We start from the raw sequence: 23,898 nt of genomic DNA on the forward strand, positions 1-23,898 counted from the left end.
ATATGAAAGCACCGCGAGTCGTCTGTTTGGGTGGAGAAGATTTGTGTCCGGTGGGATTTGAAATTTTGTCAAGGTGGAGATTTGTTGAAATTTTCCAATATTTCCAATCCCACATCGGTGGGCTATCAAATGTTTGGGGGTGTGACTGCCTATAAAAGGAGCTCACCCCCCCATTTTGTAATACATCCCAAATTTGTATTCTCTTCTCCGTCTATATATAAGCGGGCTCTGCAGAGGGTGCTCGGAGACGTAGGCAATTTGGCCGAACTCCGTTATCAAAGTTTCGGGTGTGTTCTTTCTTTATTATTTATTTTGTTCCGCATTTATTTCTGGCTTTATTCTCTGTTGGGATATTGTATTCTATATTATTTGCGGGTTTGTAGTAGTGTTTTGTACGGTTCTTTTGGGTGTTTTTATATTGTGATAAATACACCGACTGATAAATTCGGTTAGGAATCTGGTATTTAAGAGAGACAGTGTCCTCGCCAGTCTTTCCAAAGAATTTATTTGGAGAAGTAATTTTATCGAGTAGACCACATTGGGTTAACTCTGAAATTACTGAATCGGTTCATTTCACTATTTGAGAGAAAATTACCCAGTTTTCTCAACAATAGGTGCATAAAGTTCTGGAACACACACACTGGTGCGTGCTTGAACTCTGTGTACACAGGCTCGCAGGTGTGCGCTCTTCTGTGGAACAAGAATGAACGCGAACTGCTTAGCTCTCACGGTTTCACTCAGAATCAGCTCACTCTATGGAAGTATCCTTCAATGGTGAAAGTAGCAGAGCTCCTGGCCATACATCTAGAGTTCTTTACATGCCTCAGGTATATCATTATACCTCACATAAAGATTTCTAACTTGGCATGCTTGCCATCTCTATTGCCTTTCTTTGACACAACTGTGCGGAGCTTGAGTGACGAGAAAGCCTTGACTCATTCTTTCATTCTTTCATTCTTTCTGTTTGGTAAATTCTGAGCTGATTTCAGGATTAATAATATCTAATTTTCATATGTAAATTTTTTTTGTACATGGAGTCACAGATTGTGACAAATCTCCTATGCAGAATAATACCTCTTACGATCATCATCAGTTATACCTTGATTCTTCTTTTCTTGTAAAGATTTGGAAAGTTATTTCTATTCATGCAAATATCAATGAAGAATCATAATAGTCCTCCAAGTTAGAGGTTTAGTGAAGTTGTGACCTCTTTTTGATGATTATAACTAATAAATATGTATGACTTCAGAAATCATGTCACAGAATTGGGGTATATTTTGCTATCTACAGTGTCTTCAGTTTATCTCTCAACTTATTTTTAGTTTCTAGGTAATAACAGCAGTAATTTATTGTTGGAGATCTATTTGTTAATTTGAATTTTGCTGCAAAATTCATCAACATTCACGCGAGCTGTAATTTACCAAATTGAATTCATTGGCTGTGATGTCAAATATTATGGTTTTGTTATTCAATCACATATATCCTTGTGATTGAACCCTCTTTTGCCCCTAAGAGAAAAGATAAATAAACATAAATTGTATACGTAAATAATATCATTAAATTATTAAATTTAAGTGAATTTAATAAAAAATTAGTTTTGATATTTAGTGTATTATATGTAGCAATAAGAAAGAAGTGATATAAAAAATTTATGTCGAATTGTATCATTATTTCTAGCTTAATTTGAATTAATTATACAATATTTAATAAAGGAATAGTTTTTTGCTTAAATATACAAATATTTAAGTAAAAATTTAAATATTTTTTAGAAGTGTTGCAAAATGATTAGTATGAAATTTATTTTAAATTAATTAATGTTTATAAAACGATTTTCAATATAAAATGTTAAAAAAAAGTTCGATTATGTACGTACAATTATGTACGTTTATCACAGATTGCCTAAAATGAAAAATTGCATATATAGAAGCAATCTTAAAATTAAAAAACTAACATAACTTACTAATTGTCTACTTGTATTAAATATCAACAGATGATAACAGACTCCCTCGAATAAAAAATAAAATAAAAAAGGAAAAAGGTAATAACAGTCAAGACACTTCTTACAACCCTCTTCTTTCTTTCTCCTACAAGAACCATCAACCACCATAGCCACCTATCCCGAGCTCAAAAGCCATGGCGGCTATGTGAACTGCCGCCTCATGTACGTGTCCTCGTGCACGAAGACGGGTGGGGCCTCCGTGTTGTGTGGAGGGAATTGAGGTTGTCCCATGGCGATTGCACGTCGACCGGGAGGAACATGTGAGCCCCACGTCTCGTTACCCTCCTTACCGGAGGTTAAGGTGAGGTAGTAGAAGATCCCTAGAGTCACACTGGCGAGTGACAGGACTGCAGCTCCAGCAAAAACGCCTGGTTTCACAACATAACAGTAGTAGCTGCTGAAGTATAGGTTCTCCTCACCATGCTGATCATTGAGAGCCGCACCGGTGAGCAATAGAAGGAATGCTATGACAAAGGTGAACCTGAACATCATGCCATGAGACATAAGATTTGACTGAATCTCAAGTTTGATTTATGCTTTTGGTATTTAATTTAGGATAGCTATCACTTTCTAGCCAAGTGTGTGCACGTTTCTTTAGATACAAGCACTTCCAATACTACATATTAGCACCCCATAACTTTGTTTTCAAATATATGACGGGCAGAACTTATGCGGTGTAGAAGAGTTGGTGCTCGTCATTTCCCATTGCCATCACCACTCGCTACTGAAATGTGGAAGATTTCTAAAAAATGTGCATACTTGGGGGCTAGAAAGTGATATTTGTCCTCGCCTTACAAATTTAATCTATGATCAAATGAGCATTATGCATAGAAACGGCATGATAGCGGACTAGTTACCAGGAGACAACAAAGCACACGAGTGCTATACTCCATCTAGAGCTAGATTGATGAGAGCCTTTCCTACAACACACGCATCCAGTTGCAACGTTGATGATAATTTGAGCAATCATGAGAGAAACAGCTGCAGTTAACCCGAGGACTAGTGCAGGACTCCTCGGATATACACAAAAAGAAGGGGATGGAAATGTGACTTGGCTACCCTGCACGATTGAATCAAAGATTTGGATGAAAAATAACTCAGAAATGAAAGCCATCACAACAACTTGCAACACATTTTCGTAGGGACTAAAAGAAATCTAAAATTTCCAACTATCTGCAAAATCAGGAACAACCTAGCCGAGTGATTAGAGGAACTCACAGCCACCTTCCGATGTAATTCTGTACGTCACAAATCACAATGGACAATATACATACAGTTTTGGAGAAATAAAAATAAATATTCACATTCTTTTGTTGGGTCAGATGATAAAACATGCCAATAAGCTACGCATGTCAAGAAAAGGTAACACAATGAAACTGACTGGTGCGTGCTGTGATTAGAGTCTTGGTCTTTTTGCAGGTTCACGCGTGCTGTTGAGATTTCAACATGCTCGACGAATCAGATAATTAGTGTAGTAAATGGATGAAAGAGTAGTGTTGATTAAAAAAACAAGCCTTGTTTAGTTAGTGTTCCAAAGCTGCTACACATCTACCATATTTACTCAGAAATGATTCAGCCTGTACAATCAAACAGATTACTATGAACCGATTGTTAGGAACCGAGAAGCATTCCAGTATCCGAGGGCTAGTTGAGTAAAAAAGAGATATGCATATGCCTACTGCTCTACTTGCAGGTAACTGAAAATGGAGCTTCACTTTCTTCTTTTCTCATCTTTATTCACTCAAACTTTTTTTATCAGTAGAAATACGAAAATTGTGTAGATATGCACTAGATGTATGTACTCAATATAGCAAGATGAAGCACATCGTGATCCATATACACTCACAATACAAAATAAAGGAAACCAAAAGAGCAGCTGAATCACCTAAAACATGAAACTAAAACTCAACTAACAAGCCTCTCACATCAAAACTATACTACTAGTATAATTATATTTACTTAATTTTCCAAACACAAGAAAATCTAGTTTCTGCCTAATTCTTGCAAACTACACCAGTTAACTATTCCCCATCAGATTGAACAGTCTCTTTCTACTAATCCAATCCTAATATTAACCAAAACAAGTTGACTATCCAATCTTTAATTGCTATTTAGCTTAGAATAAATGACCTATTCAACTTTTTCCTTGAAAACTTCATAAAATCGAGCTTTGAACATATCCATCAAATATTACCCTTTCCATGAAATAAAAAGCCCTACTTAAATTAGCTACGAAGAACTTAAATCCATATGCCCTATGAAGTAGTGCATCCCAACAACAGAATACTATCATTCTTTGAAAAGGAAATCACAAAAACTAACTAAATAAAACAATCAGGATTCTCCAATTCTCCAACCAAAATCTAGAAATGTTTAACGAAAATAGTGTGAAGAAGTAAACAAAACACTATGAATGAATGCACAAATTAGATGTATAGAGCAGAAACATACAAAGCAAAAGGTCCAATTTGAGAGAAAAAAATCGCAGACCTTAACCCTCTTAGCCTCTGCGGCAAAACCTGTGGCAGCAGATAATAGCCCAAGAAACCCCACAACACAGCACACTATAATCACCCGTCGCTCCATTCCTTCGTTTCTCTCTCTTTTTGAACCTCTCCAAAATTGATTCTTTTACTTATAGCGTTGAGTAGAAGCGTAACAGTATAGGATGCATGTCAAAAAGTAAGGATTTGAGGAACTCTGTGCCAACGGAGATTCTTCTCTAGAGAGAGAGATGATTTCAAGTTTCAAGTGTTTTTGTTTGTTGGAGATGGTGACGATTGACGAAACATGCTTCTTTCTCAGCTAAAATAAAGACACGAAGATATGTATATTTTCGTATTTGCCAATTAAAATAGTATGTACTATTCCATGTTTATACGTTTCTGATTACTCCGTCCGTCCCAAGATAAGTGAGTCAAAACTTTTCCACACATGATTTAAGAAAATGGGGTTTTATTAGTAAGGTGAGAAGTGAATAAAGTAAGAGAGTTAATAAAGTAGGGAGAAAAAGTAAAAGAGAGAATGTCAAAAAGTAAATGGCTCCCTTGTCTTGGGAGGTCCAAAAAAGGAATGTGAGTTACTTATCTTGAGACAGAGAGGGTATTTTATACTACGTGGCTAATTAATTCTCTAGTAAATACTACTACTCAATTATATTGATTGAAAGTGTGAGGATGACAAAAAACTAAAGAAAAACACACGAACAAGCGATTTACGTGGTTCGACGTAAGTCTACATCCACGGACGAAGGTGAGCCGATTATGTTATTGATGCCGTCGAAATCGAGATTACAAACACAAGCTAGAAGCGCAACTAGCTAGATACAAGAAATTAGGCTAAGAACAAAGCTATGAACTCAAAGTGAAACTACACAAGACTCAATCTCTTTTCTCTCTCGCCTTCTTTAGCTCTCGACTTTCTTGGTTTTGCACTGAATGATTGTATGCATGAACTCCACAGCTTAAGTATGAGTGAATGAGCTCGTAACAACTCTTCTCACTCTCAACCGGTGCTGCTATAACCGCTACGCGAGCTGACCGTTCCTCAACTGCATGCAACCGAATCAAAACTGATTCTTCAACCACACTTTAACAAATTCTCCACCTTAGTTGATCGAATCAGACATGAACCAGCTCCCTTCATCAACTCCCGCTCTTACCGCCTGCATAGGTTCACCAACTCCAAGCAGTACTTGAACTTGGACGTTGGTAATGCTTTTGTAAGCATGTCCGCTGCATTCTCCTCCGTGCTGATCTTCACCACCTTTACACCTCATTTCTCTATCTCATCTCGTATAAACTGAAGCTTCACATCTATGTGCTTCGTCCTTTCGTGGAAAACTTGATGTTTGTTTAAGCAAATGGCACTATTGCTATCGCATAACACATTGACACAGCTATGCTTCACGCCAAACTCCTCTATCATCCCCCTCATCCAATAACTCTCTTTGATGGCCTCGGTCAAAGCCACATATTCAGCCTCTGTGGTTGAAAGAGCCACCACTGGCTGCAGCGTCGATTTCCAGCTCACTGCCGAGCCAAACAAGGTAAACACATAACCCGTTTGCGACTTCCTATTATCCAGGTTAGCTGCGAAATCCGAATCACAGTATCCCATCAAAGCATCCCCCTTCTCTGACTTCCTTGCTTCATAAAGGATCCCATAGCTCCCAGAGCCCTTCAAATATCTCAAGATCCACTTAAGAGCTAGCCAATGATCTCTTCCCGGATAGGACATATATCTGCTAGCCACGCTAATTGCGTGAGCCACATCAGGACGTGTGCAAACCATGGTGTACATTATACTCCCCACTATGTTCGCATAAGGGACATCACAAGTATGTGTTTTGCATCCCCGAGATCTTTCATCTCAAAGGCCCTCTTCAACTCTAACTTCACCTTCTCGATTTCTGATCTCTTTGGTCCTGCCAAAAGCATATCATCGACATATAGGAGTAGATATGTGGCTTCATCAGTCCCTTTCTTTCTAACATACACACAATTATCAAACTTGCATCTGTTGAAACCAATTTTCTCCATGTTTTGATCGAACTTTTTGTACCACTGCCGGCTACTCTGCTTCAATCCGTATATACTCTTCTTCAACAAACACACTTTCTGAATTTGCCTCTTATCCACAAACCCCTCAGGCTGCAGCATATAAATTCTTTCTACCAAGTCCCCATGTAGGAAAGCGGTCTTGACATCTAGCTGTTGCAACTCCCATTCATTTTGGTTTGCCACTGCTAGGAGAATCCGGATGGAGCTATGTTTCACAACTGGTGAAAAAACCTCGTTATAATCGTCACCTTCCTGCTGATTAAAACCTCCAGCCACCAACCTTGCCTTAAACCTTATCTTTGTTCCATCTGGTGTTGTCTCCAGTTTTTTCTTGAAGACCCATTTGCATGTGATAGCCTTTTGTCCAGATGGTTCCTCAACTAAGATCCAAGTGCCATTTCTGATAAGAGAATCTATCACATCCCTCATAGCCACCAGCCACTGCACTCTCTCATTGCTAAGCATTGCTTCTTTGTAGTTTGTTGGTTCAGAATATTCAATGTTCTCTGCCACACAAAGAGCATACAAAACATATTCTGCTTCACTGTACTTTGTAGAAGGCTTAGGGACTCTCTTGGCTCTATCTCTAACTAGCTGATATCCATCATTTGCTACAGAACTACCAGGGACACCAGCATCATTTCCATTTTCAGTGCCAGTGATTTCTGGAACATTTGGAGTCTCCTGCTCCATCTGATGTCCAAAATCATCACTGCTCTCAGCTTCTGGGACCTCTCCCCTAGCTCCACCTGGACCCTTGTATCACCATTGCTATTCTCAACACCACTCTTCTTCTGTTTTTCAAGGAATGACATCTTATCTTCTTCAAAAATAACATCTCTGCTCAGTATCACCTTTTGCTTCCCAGACTCCAAACACCATAATCTGAAACCCTTCACCCCCTTTTGGTATCCCAACATGGCACACTTGAGGGCCCTTGGCTCCAGCTTGCTCTGCCTAACATGCGCATAGGCCATGCATCCAAAGGGCCTCAACTTGGAGTAATCACTATTTCCTCCGTACCACTTTGAATCTGGTATCTCATACTCTATTGCAGCAGATGGACTCTTGTTGATCGGTTTGGCTGTTGTGGCAACGGCTTCACCCCAGAAATATTTTGGCATCCCAAAACTGAATAGCATGCATCTAACTCTCTCCAATATAGTCCTATTCATTCTCTCTGCAACCCCATTTTGTTGGGGGTTGCTTGGAACCGTTTTATGCCTCCTTATTCCCTTGTTTCTGCAGTAATCCTCAAACTCATGGCTGAGAAATTCCAGCCCATTATCCGTTCTGAGATACTTCAATGAACTCCCTTTTTCAGCCTCTACTTCATTTTGACAAATCTTGAAGTTCTTGAAAGTGTCAGATTTTTCTTTGAGAACAAATACCCACAACTTCCTAGAGAAATCATCTATGATAGATAAAAATACCTGTCACCTCCCATTATTTTTGGATTTGCTGGTCCCCAAAGATCAGCATGAGCATAATTCAGTGGTGCCTTTGAACAATGCTGCCCCTTCGAATATGGCAGCTTCTTGCTCTTACTCAGCACACACTCTTCACATACCTGCAGTTTCTCTTCAGTATCATTGAGACTGATAAGCCCCCTCTTCATGAGTTCTCTGGTACCCCCTTCACTTATGTGACCAAGCCTTGAGTGCCACTGCTTCATACCCACAGTCTGAACCGAATTCATAGACCCACTGACAACTTGAGCCTCAAGGTAGTACAGATTATTATTTCTTGCTGTTGTAATGATGACTCTGCCATTTTTGGTAATCTTCATCATTCCCCCACCGGAACTAGTAGAATACCCATTTGACTCAAGCATTCCCAGAGAGATTATATTCCTTTTAATTTCTGGAATGTACCTCACCTCTGTCAAGACACTCACACTGCCTTCAGCAAGCTTCAATTCAATCTTGCCTATGCATTGGACTTTGCATGTCTAGTTGGTGCCAAGTAACACAGATCCATCCATTTCCTTCAGCTCCTCGAACCATTCTTTCACTGGACATAGATGGAAAGTACAACCAGAATCTACAATCCATGAACACCTATCATCAGTGTCCATAATGTTCATGATGTGAGAAATTTCAACCCCTTCTACACAATCCGAACTGTGCTGATCCTTTTCTTCCTCAGCTTGCTTTTTCTTCCATGCAAAACAATTCTTCTTGATGTGCCCAGGCTTCTTGCAATAATGGCATGATCGAGTCTCCTTTTCCCTTGGATCAGCAGCTATCTGTGCATGATTTTCTTGGAATTTCTGTCCCCCAACTTTCTTCTTTGGGAACTTCCTTCCTTTGAACGATTTCACATTCAAACTTTCGGCTTGTTGCTCATGAGGGTCGGTCTTCAGACTTAATCTCTGCAACTCCTTGCACTTCAAGGCTGATTGGACTTCTTCCAACGAGATAGTAGCCTCTCTCCCATAGAGCATAGCATCCTTCAACTGCTCATAACTTCTTGGCAGCGCATTCAACAAGATAATGGCCTTATCTTCACCAACCATCTTGACATCTATATTCTCAAGATCATCGATGGCCTTGTTGAATTCTTCAATCTGCTCTCCGATCCCTCTTTCTTCCACAATCCGATATGAATACAATCTATGCTTCATGTATAACCTGTTAGCCAGAGATTTAGTCATGTCGAGCGACTCAAGCTTCGCCCATACACTAGCTGCAGTGGTCTCCTTGGCTACTTCTCGGAGCACTTTATCACCGAGATTCAAGATGATAGCGCTATGAGCTCGCTCCATTATATCTGCCTTCTTGGCGGCTTCCTTGGGATCGGCATCTGCATCCTTTCCTTCCTTGGGATCAGCCTCCGGATCTTGCTTGCCGAAATCCGCCTTCAAAGCCTTTGCTAACCCATGTTGCACCAACATCGCTCTCATCTTCAATCTCCATAAACCGAAGTCGTTCTTTCCCGAGAATTTCTCCGCTTCATACTGTGAAATCGCCATTCTTCCCTCACTACGGATTCGCTTCCCTTCCCACAGACGGCGCCACGTTGTGAGGATGACAAAGAAGTAAAGAAAAACACACGAACAAGCGATTTACGTGGTTCGACGTAAGTCTACATCCACGGAGGAAGGTCAGCCGATTATGTTATTGATGCCGTCAAAATCGAGATTACAAACACAAGCTAGAAGCGCAACTAGCTAGATACAAGAAATTAGGCTAAGAACAAAGCTATGAACTCAAAGTGAAACTACACAAGACTCAATCTCTTTTCTCTCTCGCCTTCTTTAGCTCTCGACTTTCTTGGTTTTGCACTGAATGATTAATGTATGCATGAACTCCACAGCTTAGGTATGAGTGAATGAGCTCGTAACAACTCTTCTCACTCTCAACCGTTGCTGCTATAACCGCTACGCGAGCTAGCCGTTCCTCAACTGCATGCAACCGAATCAAAACTGATTCTTCAACCACACTTAACAGAAAGTAAAATAATGGAGAATGATTGATTCGCATAAAATAAAAGACATCATATTACTGTACTGCTACTCGTATCTTTCGAGTTTTAATGATCTCAAACTGAATAAAATAATTTTGATGATTTAACATAGTACTAGTAGTAGTATTATATTTTGAGGAGAGTAGAATTTTATACTCAAACGCGATTGAAATGGGTTCAAGATTCAAAAATTTTAAAATTGTTTCAGAATTAAACCGGATTATAATTAATAAATATTAAATATAACTCTTTGATTAATTATATTGAACAATAGTAGTACTAGTAATCAGCGGCGGATGGAGGTGGGGTCGAGTGGGGTCGGCCGAACCCACCGCCATCCCTGGTGAACTGCCGGAATACTCCTTCCAACGGCCCCCGACCCCACGGCGTTCGGAACTCTGCCCCATGATTCATCTTCAAGCTGCACGCAGCTTTTGCACCTCCATTGTTATTTTCTCTACTGCTAAATCTTTTATGCGTGGGTTTAGGTTTGGGCCTTTTCATTTATTTTAATTAAAACATGCACGGAATACTTTCTTCATAAATAATTTATCTCTATTATAATGGTTAATACTTTCTTTACAAATTACAACTAAGATTGCTCGGTATCTAAATTAATTTTAATTCAAATTAAGGGTTTGAGGCGTAGAGCATAGGTTGTGCAAAAAAAGATTCGGTGCATTACATTATAGGAGTATAGTTTATTGAACATCTTGTAGTCATGTTTTATTAATTAATTTATTTTATTATCATAGTAACCGATAAATTTTAACCTAATTTTAATATATATTCCTTCCGTCCAATAAAAATATGAATATTTGAAATGAAACGGAAATTAATGTACAATTATTAAAATAAGAGAGAAATGGAAAGAAAAAGTAATTATAGTATTGTTAGTGGAGAATATGGCTCATCTACTAGAAAAGGAAATTACGAAATACTATAAAAGGAGATAATTTTATGTGACATTCCAAAATGAAAATGTATTTATTTTTATTGGACGGATGGAGTAATATCTATCTTTTACTTTTAGTTTTTTATTTTAGTTACCTTCTATTTTAGATTAATAGATACTCCATTCGTCTCACAATAAAAGTCATATTTTGTCATTTCGGTTCGTCCTACAATAAGAGTCACATTTCACTTTTATCATAAATGGTAAATAGGTCTCACATTCCACTAACTCACTTCACTCATATTTTATTATAAAAAAATCAATATAAAAAAGTGGGCATCAAGTTCCACTCACTTTTCCTACCCACTATTCTTTACATTTCTTAAAACTCATGTCTACATCAAATGTGACTCATATTATGGGACGGATAGAGTATTCATTTTTTTAAAAATCTCGAGTTTCCATCAACTCTTCTAATGCTAATGGGGAACAAAAACAACAGCAACTAGAAGATATTTTCGCAACTAATTTTGACAGTTTCATAATATCGTAGAAGTACATATAAAATAGAGATATTTCATTTATAATGTATCTTTATAAGTATATATATTAGTATATTTTATTATTTCTTTCGACCCCACGACATTTTATTCCTAGATCCGCCATTGCTAGTAATTAAGAATGAGGCCATCCACGACGCTGTCACTATACCGTCCCTTCAAACACTATTTGCGGCCTCCACTGTACTTTTTTACTCCATCCCTTAACTAAGGGACGAAACCTGCAACCCTTCGTCCCTTAAATTACTAATTCATTCAATTTCATTTTTTTATTTTTTTCCCACCAAATTCAATTAATAAAAAGCACACTTAATTAAAAATAAAATAACATGAAAACATAAAATAAAAATACAACTTAACATTCAAAAAAATAAAAAAAGACATAATTAAAATCCTAAAAAATAAAAATGACATAATTTAAAATACAATTTTATAGAAAATAAAAAAAAACTACTCCGCCGGCGAATCATCCCCTGAAGGCGGTGGAGGTGCCCTGAGGCCACTTGGAGGCGGGATACCAAGTTGTGCCGCCATAAACAGGACTCCGTTAAGCCAGGCTCCGTATTGGGTGGGCGTAAAGCGGGAAGTGTCCGCCATTGTGGCGGTCATGTACATGGACATAAGGGAGTTCAAGGGTCCCCCCCGAACCCGAGCTCGTCTGGCTTGATTCGGCTCGGCCCCTCCTCCCTCTAGTCGCCTTCGCCGCATTTCTCCCTTGCGGCCGACGGCGCCCACGGGAGGATCCCCCGGCAACGTCTGTCGGGGTCTCCTCCTCCTGCGAGGCAAACTCTTGTGGCCCGATGCCCGAACCGCCCTCACCAGACGAGCATTGGCCACTCGCCGTGTGCTTCGTGCGCTTCGAAGTCGAGCCCGAGCTGGACCGCACACCGTCGGCCCACCTTTCCTCATCCCTGACGACCTCCCAAACATTGACATATTTGAAGTGTTCGTCGGTGTCTTCGTAGTAGATCCGCAAAGCCAACCTCAGAATGTCGACTCTCGTGGCTCCGCTTTGGTACTGAGCCGCTTCATTCTTGTAGACGCTGCAGAATCGTTTGACATCTCTGTCGACTCGTTCAAAGTGAGCGCGGAGCATCTTATATGTGCGGCGGCGGGTCTTTTTCGGCTTAATCACGTGGTAGGCCTCGGTGACCTTTTCCCAGAAGCACTTCCGGGGTTGTTGATTCCCGACGATGGGATCGTACTAGATGCTGATCCAGGCGTTGTACACTGCCAGCGTTTCTTTGGGGACGTACGGATGCCGGCCTAGATCCTCCTCCTCCTCTGCCTCCGCCCGAGAGCCTCCCCTGCCTCGGCCTTCTTCCGGAGTGGGTTGAACCGGATAATCCTCCCGAATCTGGGATAATCCATGCGAATACCGCAGGGCGGAGGGACGAGCGTATGCATCAACATCAAAATTGGGTGGTTGGTACCCCCCCGGCGTGCCCGAACCCTGGGTGCCCGGCGTCAACGAACCAGAACCACCCAATGTGTTGTACATGCTCCCCCAGTCGCTGACAAACTCATAATTTAGGATGGTGTTGTGGGTAATGAGATGGTGATTTTGATGATTTAAGGTGTTTAATTTAGGTTTTTATCCACACATACACTAATTAGTGTTTTGACGAGTTTGTCTAGTGTTTGGAGCTAAAACAGGTGAAAATGACTTGAAAACGAGCTTGAAGGAAGAATCGCCCACTATATTATTCAAGTCATCCGCGCTTCAATGCGCGACTTTCGTATAATAGCCATAACTCTCTCATCCGGACTCCGATGGGGGCGTGCAAGATACTCACGCGAAGCCCTTTCGAAGACGAAGATCATGCTTTTGGAGGATTTCAGAGGAAACGCCCGACCGGGCGATTTTTATGGGGAAAACGCCCGACCGGGCGTTTTAGTCGCGAACTCCAGAAAATTTGCCCGACCGGGCATTTTGGCGACTTAAAATCGCCCGACCGGGCGATGTGTTCTGCGAGGCTTTACGTCTGTATTTCCGCCCCGGGTATAAAAGAGACCGAGGGTTTTCGTCTCCCACATCTCAGAGCCCCAATCCTCCTCCCTCTACACATTCTTCCACTCCATCTCTCACACATAACTCATCCATCTTCCATTGGAGCGGAGCTCTGCAGATCCAGGCAAGAAACGATTGAAGATTGAAGATTCAACCTTGGGTTCTATCGATTTCTTTCATATCTAGTGCTATTATTCTTGTTTTTACTACTTGTCTATGAGTAGTTAAACATCATTTGTAGATTTGTTTGGTGAAAATTATTATGAATATGTTTTGATTGATTGAATTGAACCTTTTCCTAGCTCTTGTGATTATTTTGCTTGTTCTTGTGCTTTTATTGTTCTTTTGTCTGGCCAACTTTAGAACTATGTTCGTTAACTAGATTAATCGAGAGATAGCTAGTTTTACGTGGTAAAAGGAACGAGTACAACACATAGGTTTATCTGCACTCGAGAGAGGGGACCCTTTGTGAGGGCTTGAGTCTTAGGAACCATAAGGAGTTAGAATCTAATCTATTGGAAGGAGACTTTGATAGTTAGAGTCTAATCTACTGGATAAGTGCACTCGAGAGAGGGCTTATCCTAGAATCACGACTTTCCTAATAATCCTGGAGACACTTATAGGTAAAGGTTCTGTGAGATCAATCATCACTAGGTCGTAGTAGTCGTATCCTAAAACTCTACATTCTTTAGCCTGCTTTGTCTATTTTATTTTATTTTTATATTTGTTCATATTTATGTCAAGTTTATAAAATCAAAAACAAAATTCTCCGTGTCTCTAAATAGTATATGACGCTTAGTATATGATAGCCAGTTGCAATCTTATTCCCTGTGTTCGATATCCGGTACTGACCTTTAGCTATACTAGATCTACCCTGTATGCTTGCAGGTATTTTTAGTGCTAATAAATAGTGCATCAAGTTTTTGGCGCCGTTGCCGGGGACTAAATTTGCTTTTGTGTTTGATATTGTGAAAAGATAGAGAATACTAGTTTAGACATTTTACTTGCTTTAATTATCTAGTTTAGTTTTCTAGTTTAGCTCTATTTTGACTTTGTTTCCTCTCTTGTGTTGTGTAGGTTTTTATGCTCACGCGCTCAAGTCGTTTACCCCTTGAGCCGATTAATTTAGAGATAGAAGCCGCCAATAGAAGAAGAGGAGGACGAAGGAGAAGAGCAAGAGCTCAACATCAAGTTGAGCCAATGGAAAATCCACATGGGAACAATGAGGGAATTCCCCCTCCACCTCCACCTCCATTAAATCAAGACCAAATCATTCTCCAACTACAACAAGAAATGGCGGAGATGAGAAGGGAAAGAGAGGAGGAAAGGAGGCGAGAGGCTCCGGTTAGAGATGCATTTGGGAACGTCAATATCCCACATCCACCCTATGATACAAGGGTGAATGCCAACAATTTTGAGTTGAAGACAGGATTGATTCAATTTGTGGAGCAACGTGTTTTCTCGGGAAGGCCCACGGAGGATCCTAATAGGCACTTATCTAAATTCTTAGAGATTGCCAATACAACTAAGCTTAATGGGGTTCCCGACGATACAATCAAACTTAGGCTATTTCCATTCTCATTGTCGGGATATGCTAGAGATTGGTTTGATAACCTTGAGCCGGGCTCGGTTACAAGTTGGGACGACTTAGCCCAAAAGTTTTTGGATCGATTCTTCCCTCTAAGCTCCACTCTCAACCTCCAAGCAGAGATCTCCCACTTTAAAATGAAGGGCCAAGAGTCTATGTTCGAGGCTTGGGAGAGATTCAACGCCTTGCTAAAGAAATGCCCCAACCATGGGTTATCTCCGGGCCATCAAGTGAGCCTCTTCTACAATGGATGCTCGGAGTTTATCAAGAGTCAATTAGACTTTGGTTCGGGGGGTTCATTCTTGGACAAGGGGGTCGAGGAGTGCAAGAAGATGCTTCAAAGGCTTGCCTATACTAGCAAGGGTTGGAGCTCGGGCCGAGATAGTTCAATGCCGGTGGCTTCGGTTGTGGATTCGGATGCATTCAATCTTCTCAACCAACAAATGATGTTGTTGAATCAAAAGGTGGATGGCCTTAGTTTGGGAGTGGCACCTATGGGAGAGCCTTTACATACCGTGGAAGATGTCAATTATGTGCATCAAGGAGGGAATCAAAGGAACTTCTACAACTATCGCCCTAACAATGGGGGTGGTAATTACCAAGGCTATCGCTCACCCTTCAATGCACATCCAAACCTTTCTTATGGCAATCCAAACAATGCTATCCAACCACCTCCACCACCTCGTTTCCCTACACCTAGTGGGTCGACAAGTGGGGCCGCTAATGTGCCCACCAATTCTAAACCTTCAAGTGATGATGTCACCCATGAGCTTCTAAAAGCTCTAATGGAGAAGACCGATGGAATCATGACACAATCTACTAAGAGAATTGATAAGGTTGAGACGGCGGTAGTGGAGGTCACCACGAGAATGGGGGCTTTGGAGCATCAAATGAGTCAAATTGCCCAAGCCGTGGGCCAACTTCATCAACCGGGGCAATTCCCAAGCAACACCATTCCTAACCCAAAGGATTGCAAGGCTATCAATTTGAGGAGTGGAACAAGCTATAAGAGCCCCCCTATGCCCGAAAAGGAAGCTATTGTGCAACCCGAAGAAGAAGAGACAATAGAAGTGGAGGCATCAACGAAGAGCCCACCAAAAGATCAAGCCGAGACAATAGTTCCTCCTAAGCCCACGGAAGTTAAACTTCCTTTCCCTCAAATGATGCAAAAGAAAAAGAAGGATGAACAATTTTCAAGATTTTTGGATATCTTTAGGAAAGTTCAAATTAACATCCCTCTTGTTGAAGCACTTCAACAAATGCCAAGTTATGCAAAGTTCCTCAAGGATGTGGTATCACAAAAAAGGAAATGGGGGCACTATGAGACGGTCAACTTGACGGAGAGTTGCAGTGCAATTATTCAAAGGAAGTTGCCGGCCAAAATGCAAGATCCGGGAAGCTTCATTATTGAGTGCACTATTGGAAATTGCTTTGTGGGGAATGCCTTGTGCGATCTAGGGGCTAGCATTAATCTTATGCCATTGTCCTTCTTCAACAAGTTGAATATTGGTAAATTGAGATCGACTAGCATTACTTTGCAAATGGCGGATAGATCGGTGGCATATCCCTCGGGCATAGCAGAAGATATATTGGTGAGGGTGAATGAGTTCATATTCCCCGTTGACTTCGTGGTGTTGGACATGGAAGAGGATAGAATTGTACCTCTTATTTTGGGAAGACCGTTCCTTGCCACCGGGAAGGCCATGATCGATGTTTCAAAAGGGGAACTTACACTTCGCCTCAATGATGAGAGCGTGACATTTTCGATATATGAGGCCTTAAAGAGGCATGATGCGGAACCGGGAGGAAGCCTACAACATTGCAATGTTGTGACCGTGATGGATGAGTGTGTTGGAGGAGTGGCACCGACCTCTTACTTGGATGATCAATTAGAGAGATGCATTTCTCATTCCATGTATTCTTCTCATTCTTTTGATGTTTTGGATGCTAACCCCGAGTTGTTGGAATTTGTAGGTGCTTTGGACTCGGCTAAAGAAATCCCTAGATCACTTCGTCCACAATTTCTACCTCTTAGGAGTGGAAGTGAAGATAGCAATAAAGATGGGGAAAACAAGAAGCTTGAGTTGAAGCCACTTCCACTACACTTGCGATATGCCTTTCTTGGAGGGAATGACACTTTTCCGGTAATTGTATCATCTTCTCTCTCTAGTTTCGAGTTGGATAAATTGTTGAGAGTTCTTAGGAAGCATAAGAGAGCCATTGGGTGGTCCATATCGGATATTAAGGGAATAAGCCCAACCGTTTGCATGCATAGAATTCATTTAGACGAGGGGTATAAGCCTAAGGTACAAAACCAAAGGCGACTAAACCCTATTATGCAAGATGTGGTTAGGAAAGAAGTGTTGAAATGGTTAGATGCCGGTATGATATATGCTATATCCGACAGTGAGTGGGTGAGTCCTACTCAAGTGGTGTCTAAAAAGGGGGGCACCACTGTGGTGAAAGGGAAAAATGATGAGTTGATAGCTACTAGAGTGGTGTCCGGGTGGAGAGTTTGCATTGATTATCGCGCTTTAAATTTGGCCACTAGGAAAGATCACTTCCCCCTTCCATTTATTGATCAAATGTTGGATAGGTTAGCCGGACATGAGTATTATTGTTTTCTCGACGGTTATTCGGGATATAACCAAATTTTGATAGCTCCCGAGGATCAACATAAGACGGCTTTTGTGTGTCCTTATGGTGTCTATGCATTTAGGAGAATGTCTTTTGGGCTTTGTAATGCCCCGACTACTTTTCAAAGATGTATGATGTCCATTTTTCATGACATGGTTGAGGATATTATGGAGGTTTTCATGGATGACTTCTCTGTTTTTGGTACGACATTTGATAGTTGCTTGGATAATCTAACCAAAGTTTTGCAGAGATGTGAGGAGACCAATCTAGTACTCAATTAGGAGAAATGTCACTTTATGGTACGTGATGGGATCGTGTTGGGACACAGAATATCAGCCGAGGGACTTGAAGTGGATAGAGCCAAGATAGTTGCCATTGAGCAATTGCCACCTCATTCTAGTGAGAAGGTCGTGAGGAGTTTCCTAGGCCATGCGGGGTTCTATAGGCGTTTCATTAAAGATTTTTCACATATTTCTAGACCCCTTGGCCATTTACTAGCTAAAGATGTAAAATTTGATTTCACCCTCGAATGTGTGCAGGCATTTGAGAAGCTCAAGGCGGCATTGGTGAGCGCCCCAATCTTGATTTCCCCCGATTGGTCTCAACCTTTTGAGATCATGTGTGATGTAAGTGATGTGGCGGTAGGCTCAGCTTTGGGACAAAAGAGAGACAAGATATTCCGGGTGATATATTATGCTAGTAGGACATTAGATTTGGCTCAAGCTAACTACAACACTACAAAGAAGGAAATGCTTGCGGTGGTCTACTCTTTTGACAAGTTCCGCCCTTACCTTATTGGGGCCAAGACTATTGTCTTTACCGATCATACTGCCATCCGTCATCTCTTTGTTAAGCAAGATGCAAAACCAAGGCTTATAAGGTGGATCTTGCTCCTTCAAGAATTTGATTTGGAGATCCGAGATAGAAAAGGGTGTGAGAATGTGGTGGCGGATCATCTCTCAAGATTGGAGCATGCTAGTGAAGAGGAAAAATTGAAGTTGGTCATCAATGAAGAATTCCCGGATGAGCATTTGTTTTATGTGGCCAAGGGTCAAGTGGCATGGTATGCCAATATTGTGAACTATCTTGTTGCTAAGGTGATTCCCGAAGGACTTGAGGACTATCAAAAGAAGAAGTTCTTCCACGACGTGAAGTTCTATTTTTGGGACGAGCCTTGTCTTTTTAGAAGATGTGCCGACATGGTGATTAGAAGATGTGTCCCTCAAGAGGAGTGGGAGTCCGTTATTATGCATTGCCACACCGCACCTAGTGGGGGGCATTTTGGAGCTAACCGGACTGCTATGAAAGTGCTCCAAAGTGGTCTATTTTGGCCAACCATCACCAAAGACTGCCAGGACTACGTGAGAAGATGCAACGAGTGCCAGAGAATGGGGGGTGTTTCTAAGAAGAAGGAGATGCCATTGACGACAATTGTTGAAGTCGAGTTGTTTGATGTGTGGGGCATTGACTTCATGGGGCCCTTTCCTCCATCTAGTGGGTTCCAATACATTCTACTAGCCGTTGACTATGTATCAAGGTGGGTGGAAGCCATTCCTACCCAAACTAATGATTCAAAGGTGGTGATTAAATTCGTTCAAAAGAACATATTCACGCGATTCGGCGCACCTCGGGCTATCATAAGTGATGGAGGGTCTCATTTTCGCAATAGGTGGCTAGAGGCGGTCTTAGCAAGGCATGGAGTGAAGCATCGGGTGACAACTCCTTATCATCCACAAGCTAATGGTCAAACCGAGTTGGCCAATAGAGAGATCAAACAAATATTGCAAAAGAGTGTCAATGCTAACCGTAGAGATTGGGCTCTCAAGCTTGACGATGCTCTATGGGCGTATAGGACGGCTTACAAGACGCCAATCGGGATGTCACCTTATCAATTGGTCTTTGGGAAATCATGCCATCTCCCGGTTGAATTGAAGCACTCATCATATTGGGCGGTGAGGCAAATGAACATGGACTTCACCAAGGCCGGCAAGGAAAGGAAGCTTCACCTCAATTTACTTGATGAATTTAGGAATGAAGCTTATGCTAATTCCTCAATCTACAAGGAGAGAATGAAAACGTATCACGACAAGATGATTGAGAGGCGTGAATTCCACAAGGGGGATGCCGTGTTGCTTTTCAACCACAAGTTGAGACTCTTTCCGGGCAAGCTAAAATCTAAGTGGTCGGGACCCTTCACTATCAAGGAGGTCATGAGCAATGGCACAATGGAGCTCAAAGGACCCGATGGAAGCACGTTCAAGGCAAATGGTCAAAATCTCAAGAGGTTCTTTACCAAGGAGCAACAAGACGAGGTCTTTGTGGTTGCCTTGATTGAGTAGTGGAGCTTGCAAAGCGTCGGGCAAATGACGTTAAACAATTGCGCTATGGGGGAGGCAACCCCTAGTAGGTAAAATTTATAGCTTTTGTGTTTTTGGTGTGTTTTTATTTTGTTCTTGTTTTTGGTGTGTTTTGTGTGTTTTAAGTGGAACAGGAGATAGGCTTTGATGGGTGAAAAGCGGACAAAAACTGGAGAAATGGCGAAATGGCGAAATGGACTTGGAATCCAGAAAGTTCGCCCGACCGGGCGTTTTGCAAAGTGCAAATCGCCCGACCGGGCGTTTACAGAAATCAAGTTCGCCCGACCGGGCGTTTTGCAAAGTGCAAATCGCCCGACCGGGCGTTTGATGAAATCGGGATTGTCCAGAAAGTTCGCCCGACCGGGCGATTTTAAAAGTGCAAATCGCCCGACCGGGCGATTTCTTCGCGCGATTTAAAGACGCAAACCAGGTCAGTTTTTACACTTTCAAAACCCTACCCCCATTTCTCTCTCGTTCCTCTCTACTCTCTCTCGCCCCTCCACCTTCAAATCTTCCACTTACACTGATTTCACACACATACCATCCTCCCAATCCATCTAATTCAAGGGTTGAACCGATTAATCGGTTGATTTACTCAAGAACAAGCAAAAAGGAGAGAAATCCGTTTTCTATCACTCTAAGCCCGAAAGGTATGATTTTTTTTCATTCTTCTCTTACTTATGTCGGTGTTTAGATGATTATTGGTGAATCGAGGGTTGGAAACTAGCATGTCTTTCGTTTGTTTGGAGATTTCTTGACTAATTGCTAGTTAGAGGATGAATTTGGTTTGAATGGTTGCTTTGAGCATGAATTGTGCAATTTCCTTCATGGGTTTGTGGTTATTGAGTGTGGGGAACTAGCATGCTTTGATTTGTTGATGTCTACATAGATGCAATGTTAGATAAGTGATGCATGTTGGTGGAATGTTTGAGTTAAGCATGATTGAGGTTTATTGTTGTGGAAGAGACATTGTGTGACACAATGGGGGGTTGATTCTAGTCTCGATAAATGTATGAATGAGAAGTTCTTTTAGTATAGAGTATGTTTGGGGGAGAGTGTCTACATTAATGCATCTTTGTGGTTTCTTGTCGAATTGATCTAATACTCTCAATTTTTAGGTAGTGAACGATGGCGCCCAACCACTCTGGAGTTAATTTGAATGCCGAAGAGAAGAAGAAATGGGCCGAACTCTCACAACTACCCTACCGGGTAGCTAGATATCCATGCCCTATCACAATCCGACGGTTGGGCATTGAGCAGTGCTTCAATGAGCTATGTGAAGAGGGGCAACTAAATGGGCTCTTCATGGCACAGAGGAACCCCTCCTATCAGAGGCTTACACTGGAGTTCTTGTCTACCCTTGAGGTAATCATGAACAGGAGGGAGATAGTTGCCATCAAGTTTCGTATGAGGAATGCTGAGTACACAGTGACGATGGCACAATTCAAGGAGATCTTTGGATTTTCAGGGGAGGTGTATAGAGAGCCGTTTAACTTCAGTCACAATGCGAATGACTTCTGGAAGGCCATCACTACCGTTGATGACAACTTCGCCGCCAACAGGGCAAAGGGTTCTCTCATTAGGAACCCAGCCTTGCGCTTACTCCAGAAGGCGTGTGTATGTTACCCCTTCGCTCGTCATGAGCATGGGAGTGTGCAGAGAGACGAGCTCTTCCTGTTATGGACTATTTTGCACAAGGAGGCTCCCTTGAATTTGGGCCACTTCATGATCAAACATCTTGAGAGGGCTTCGAAGAAGAAAACCGGCACACTCTGTGTCGGTGCAGTTGTGTCAGCTATTGCACTCCATCTGGGAGTGTCGACGAGGGGCTTGGTCGCCGACATTGGTGACAACTTGATGGACTTCGGCTTTCTGAGAAGAACAAGGCTGGTCGGAGTGGACCAACGAGGGCAGATATATTTGATACAGAGGGCAGCAGATCATTACCCCCTCCCGGACACCGTCAACACCTATGTGAACGGTCCTTTCCACAAGGAAAACTGGAAGATGAAGGCTGCGGTCCACGAACAAGTCACGGCGGTGAATCCGCGGAACTTGCAATTTAGGGATGTGAGCCCGAGCTCGAGTGTTGATGAAGCGCCCCACATGGGCTTTCCCGAGATCGAGATGGGGGACGAGCAGAATGAAGAAGAAAATGAGGAGGAAGGTGAGGATCAACCGACCTACCAAGGGGGAGATGAAGCCGGGACAAGCACGCAGAGGACACGAAGCCGACAAGAGCGACAAGAGGAGGACTACGGCTCGATCAATGAGAGGTTGACACGGATGGAGTTGCGTCAGCAGGAATATTGGGTCCAGAATGAAGCGCGATGGGACCAGTTCGAAACCAACTGGACCCAATTCACTGATTTCAACAATGCACAATGGGCCAACATCAATGCCCGATTCGATGAATTCCGTGGCCAGTGGCAGCATCCGCCTCCTCCTCCGCAGTGAAGGTCCATGGGAGATCCACTCTCTTTCAAACTTATCCTAGCTTTGCTTGGAATAAGTTTGGGGGGTGTCTAGTGGATTCCCTCTTTTACCTCTCTCCCTCTTTATTTGATGATGATACCCCGGCCTGTACCCCTATTCTTTTGATGATATTTGATGATGATATGTGGGCATGTAAACTTATGTGGTTTTGTTTCCTTGTTCCACTTGTGTTTGTGTCTTTGTTTTTCTTTTTAGGTTTGTTTTTCTTTTTAGGTTTGTTTTTCTTGTTTCCTTTTGTGTTGAATTATCTCCCTTGGCTAGGATGATAGTAGAGTTGAGAAAAATTGAAATTTGAACGAGTGTGAGACATGATGGAGGAGTTGCCAATGATGATTTTGTGCAAAAAACTTTCGAAAACCTTGTTGATATGGCTAAAGAACATGTGATTTTTCATTTCAAATTGCCTAAAGTGAATTACATGGTGCCTTGTCTTTTGCCAAAATGACCTTGTGAGAATTGAGCCTATATTGTTCCTAAATGTGTGATTTATCTCAAACATGTCGTATGTTTCTAGAACTTGCTCGCGATTTCTTTGAGTCTACATAGTGATCATAGAGATAAGGGAGGACGTTAGGCCATCCTTGTTAGCCAAATTCTACTTTTACCCGTTATCATGTTAATAATCTTTGTTAGCCCACTTTGAGCCAATAACCTTTCCTTTGACAAACCATGGGGTTGGATTTCTTGTGTTCTATTTTTGAAAAATCAAAAGGAAATGAAAGTTTGAAAGGGGGAATTAGCAAATGAAATAGAAGCTTATTGAGGTAGAAAAACAAAAGAAAAAGAAAGAAAGAATAGTGATGTTACCATGCAAAGCATGGAGAAAAAGAAAGAAAAGAAATAGAAAAAAAAAGAGAGAGAAAAGAAAAGAAAATTGAAAGTGAGAAATAGTTAATAATTGGCATTTATTGGAAAGGGTGTGTGAAGGTTGAAAAAGAGGTGAAGAACAAAAATGGAATGTTGGTAGATGAGAAGAGTCTAGGGAAGCCTAGAACTAGCTAGATTGGGGAAGGAAGTTGGTGAAGTTGAGCAAGATATTGGGAATTAAAGTCACTTTAGCCGAAAATTGCCTCACCTATCCAAAGAGCCTACATTACAACCTATTGAAAAGACCTTTCGGACCTTATATCTTTAATCACACCATAGTAGAGGAGAGTGTAAATTTCGAGCAAGCCTATGGTAAACTATGCATGTTTTGATGATTTGAGAGTTATGTCAAGAGTTTATATACTTTGAGAGTGAGTGAAATTTCTAAAATGCACATTGCATTTTCTCCTTGAGAGGGCAAATTGGCAAGGTTGAGTACATGATAGTAACTTGAAGCT

At 41.5% G+C, this 23,898-nt stretch overlaps 2 protein-coding genes and 1 non-coding gene across 3 annotated transcripts; 1 reads left to right on the forward strand and 2 right to left on the reverse strand.

Annotated features, from left to right (window-relative positions):
• Window positions 1-1,938: 1,938 nt before the first annotated feature.
• Window positions 1,939-4,809, reverse strand: LOC121763072 (protein MODIFYING WALL LIGNIN-1-like). The gene is made up of 3 exons (XM_042159133.1): window positions 4,490-4,809; window positions 2,857-3,059; window positions 1,939-2,480 (listed from the first exon to the last, which is right to left on the reverse strand). The coding sequence occupies exons 1-3, from the start codon at window positions 4,583-4,585 to the stop codon at window positions 2,141-2,143; spliced, it is 639 nt and encodes a 212-aa protein (XP_042015067.1). The 5' UTR covers window positions 4,586-4,809; the 3' UTR covers window positions 1,939-2,140.
• A 9,717-nt stretch (window positions 4,810-14,526) lies between these two features.
• LOC121760402 lies at window positions 14,527-22,737 on the forward strand. Its single transcript, XM_042156080.1, has 3 exons — window positions 14,527-17,227; window positions 18,260-20,727; window positions 21,196-22,737. The coding sequence occupies exons 1-2, from the start codon at window positions 14,579-14,581 to the stop codon at window positions 20,057-20,059; spliced, it is 4,449 nt and encodes a 1,482-aa protein (XP_042012014.1). The 5' UTR covers window positions 14,527-14,578; the 3' UTR covers window positions 20,060-20,727; window positions 21,196-22,737.
• On the reverse strand, window positions 15,191-15,297 carry LOC121763147. The gene has a single exon (XR_006042390.1). It is a non-coding gene; the product is annotated as a small nucleolar RNA R71 (small nucleolar RNA).
• Window positions 22,738-23,898: the final 1,161 nt, after the last annotated feature.

This window comes from Salvia splendens, chromosome 13, assembly GCF_004379255.2.
Source record: "Salvia splendens isolate huo1 chromosome 13, SspV2, whole genome shotgun sequence".
In the NCBI taxonomy this organism is placed as follows: domain Eukaryota; kingdom Viridiplantae; phylum Streptophyta; class Magnoliopsida; order Lamiales; family Lamiaceae; genus Salvia; species Salvia splendens.

Coding starts and splice junctions, on each gene's coding strand:
- LOC121763072 (XM_042159133.1), bottom strand. CDS start 4,585: ATGGAGCGACGGGTGATTATAGTGTGCTGTGTTGTGGGGTTTCTTGGG. Junction 3,060..4,489: donor CAGAGGCTAAGAGGGTTAAG/GTCTGCGATTTT, acceptor TCAATCGTGCAG/GGTAGCCAAGTCACATTTCC. Junction 2,481..2,856: donor GTGTGCTTTGTTGTCTCCTG/GTAACTAGTCCG, acceptor CATGATGTTCAG/GTTCACCTTTGTCATAGCAT.
- LOC121760402 (XM_042156080.1), top strand. CDS start 14,579: ATGCTCACGCGCTCAAGTCGTTTACCCCTTGAGCCGATTAATTTAGAG. Junction 17,228..18,259: donor GAGGGAATGACACTTTTCCG/GTAATTGTATCA, acceptor GAATGTGTGCAG/GCATTTGAGAAGCTCAAGGC.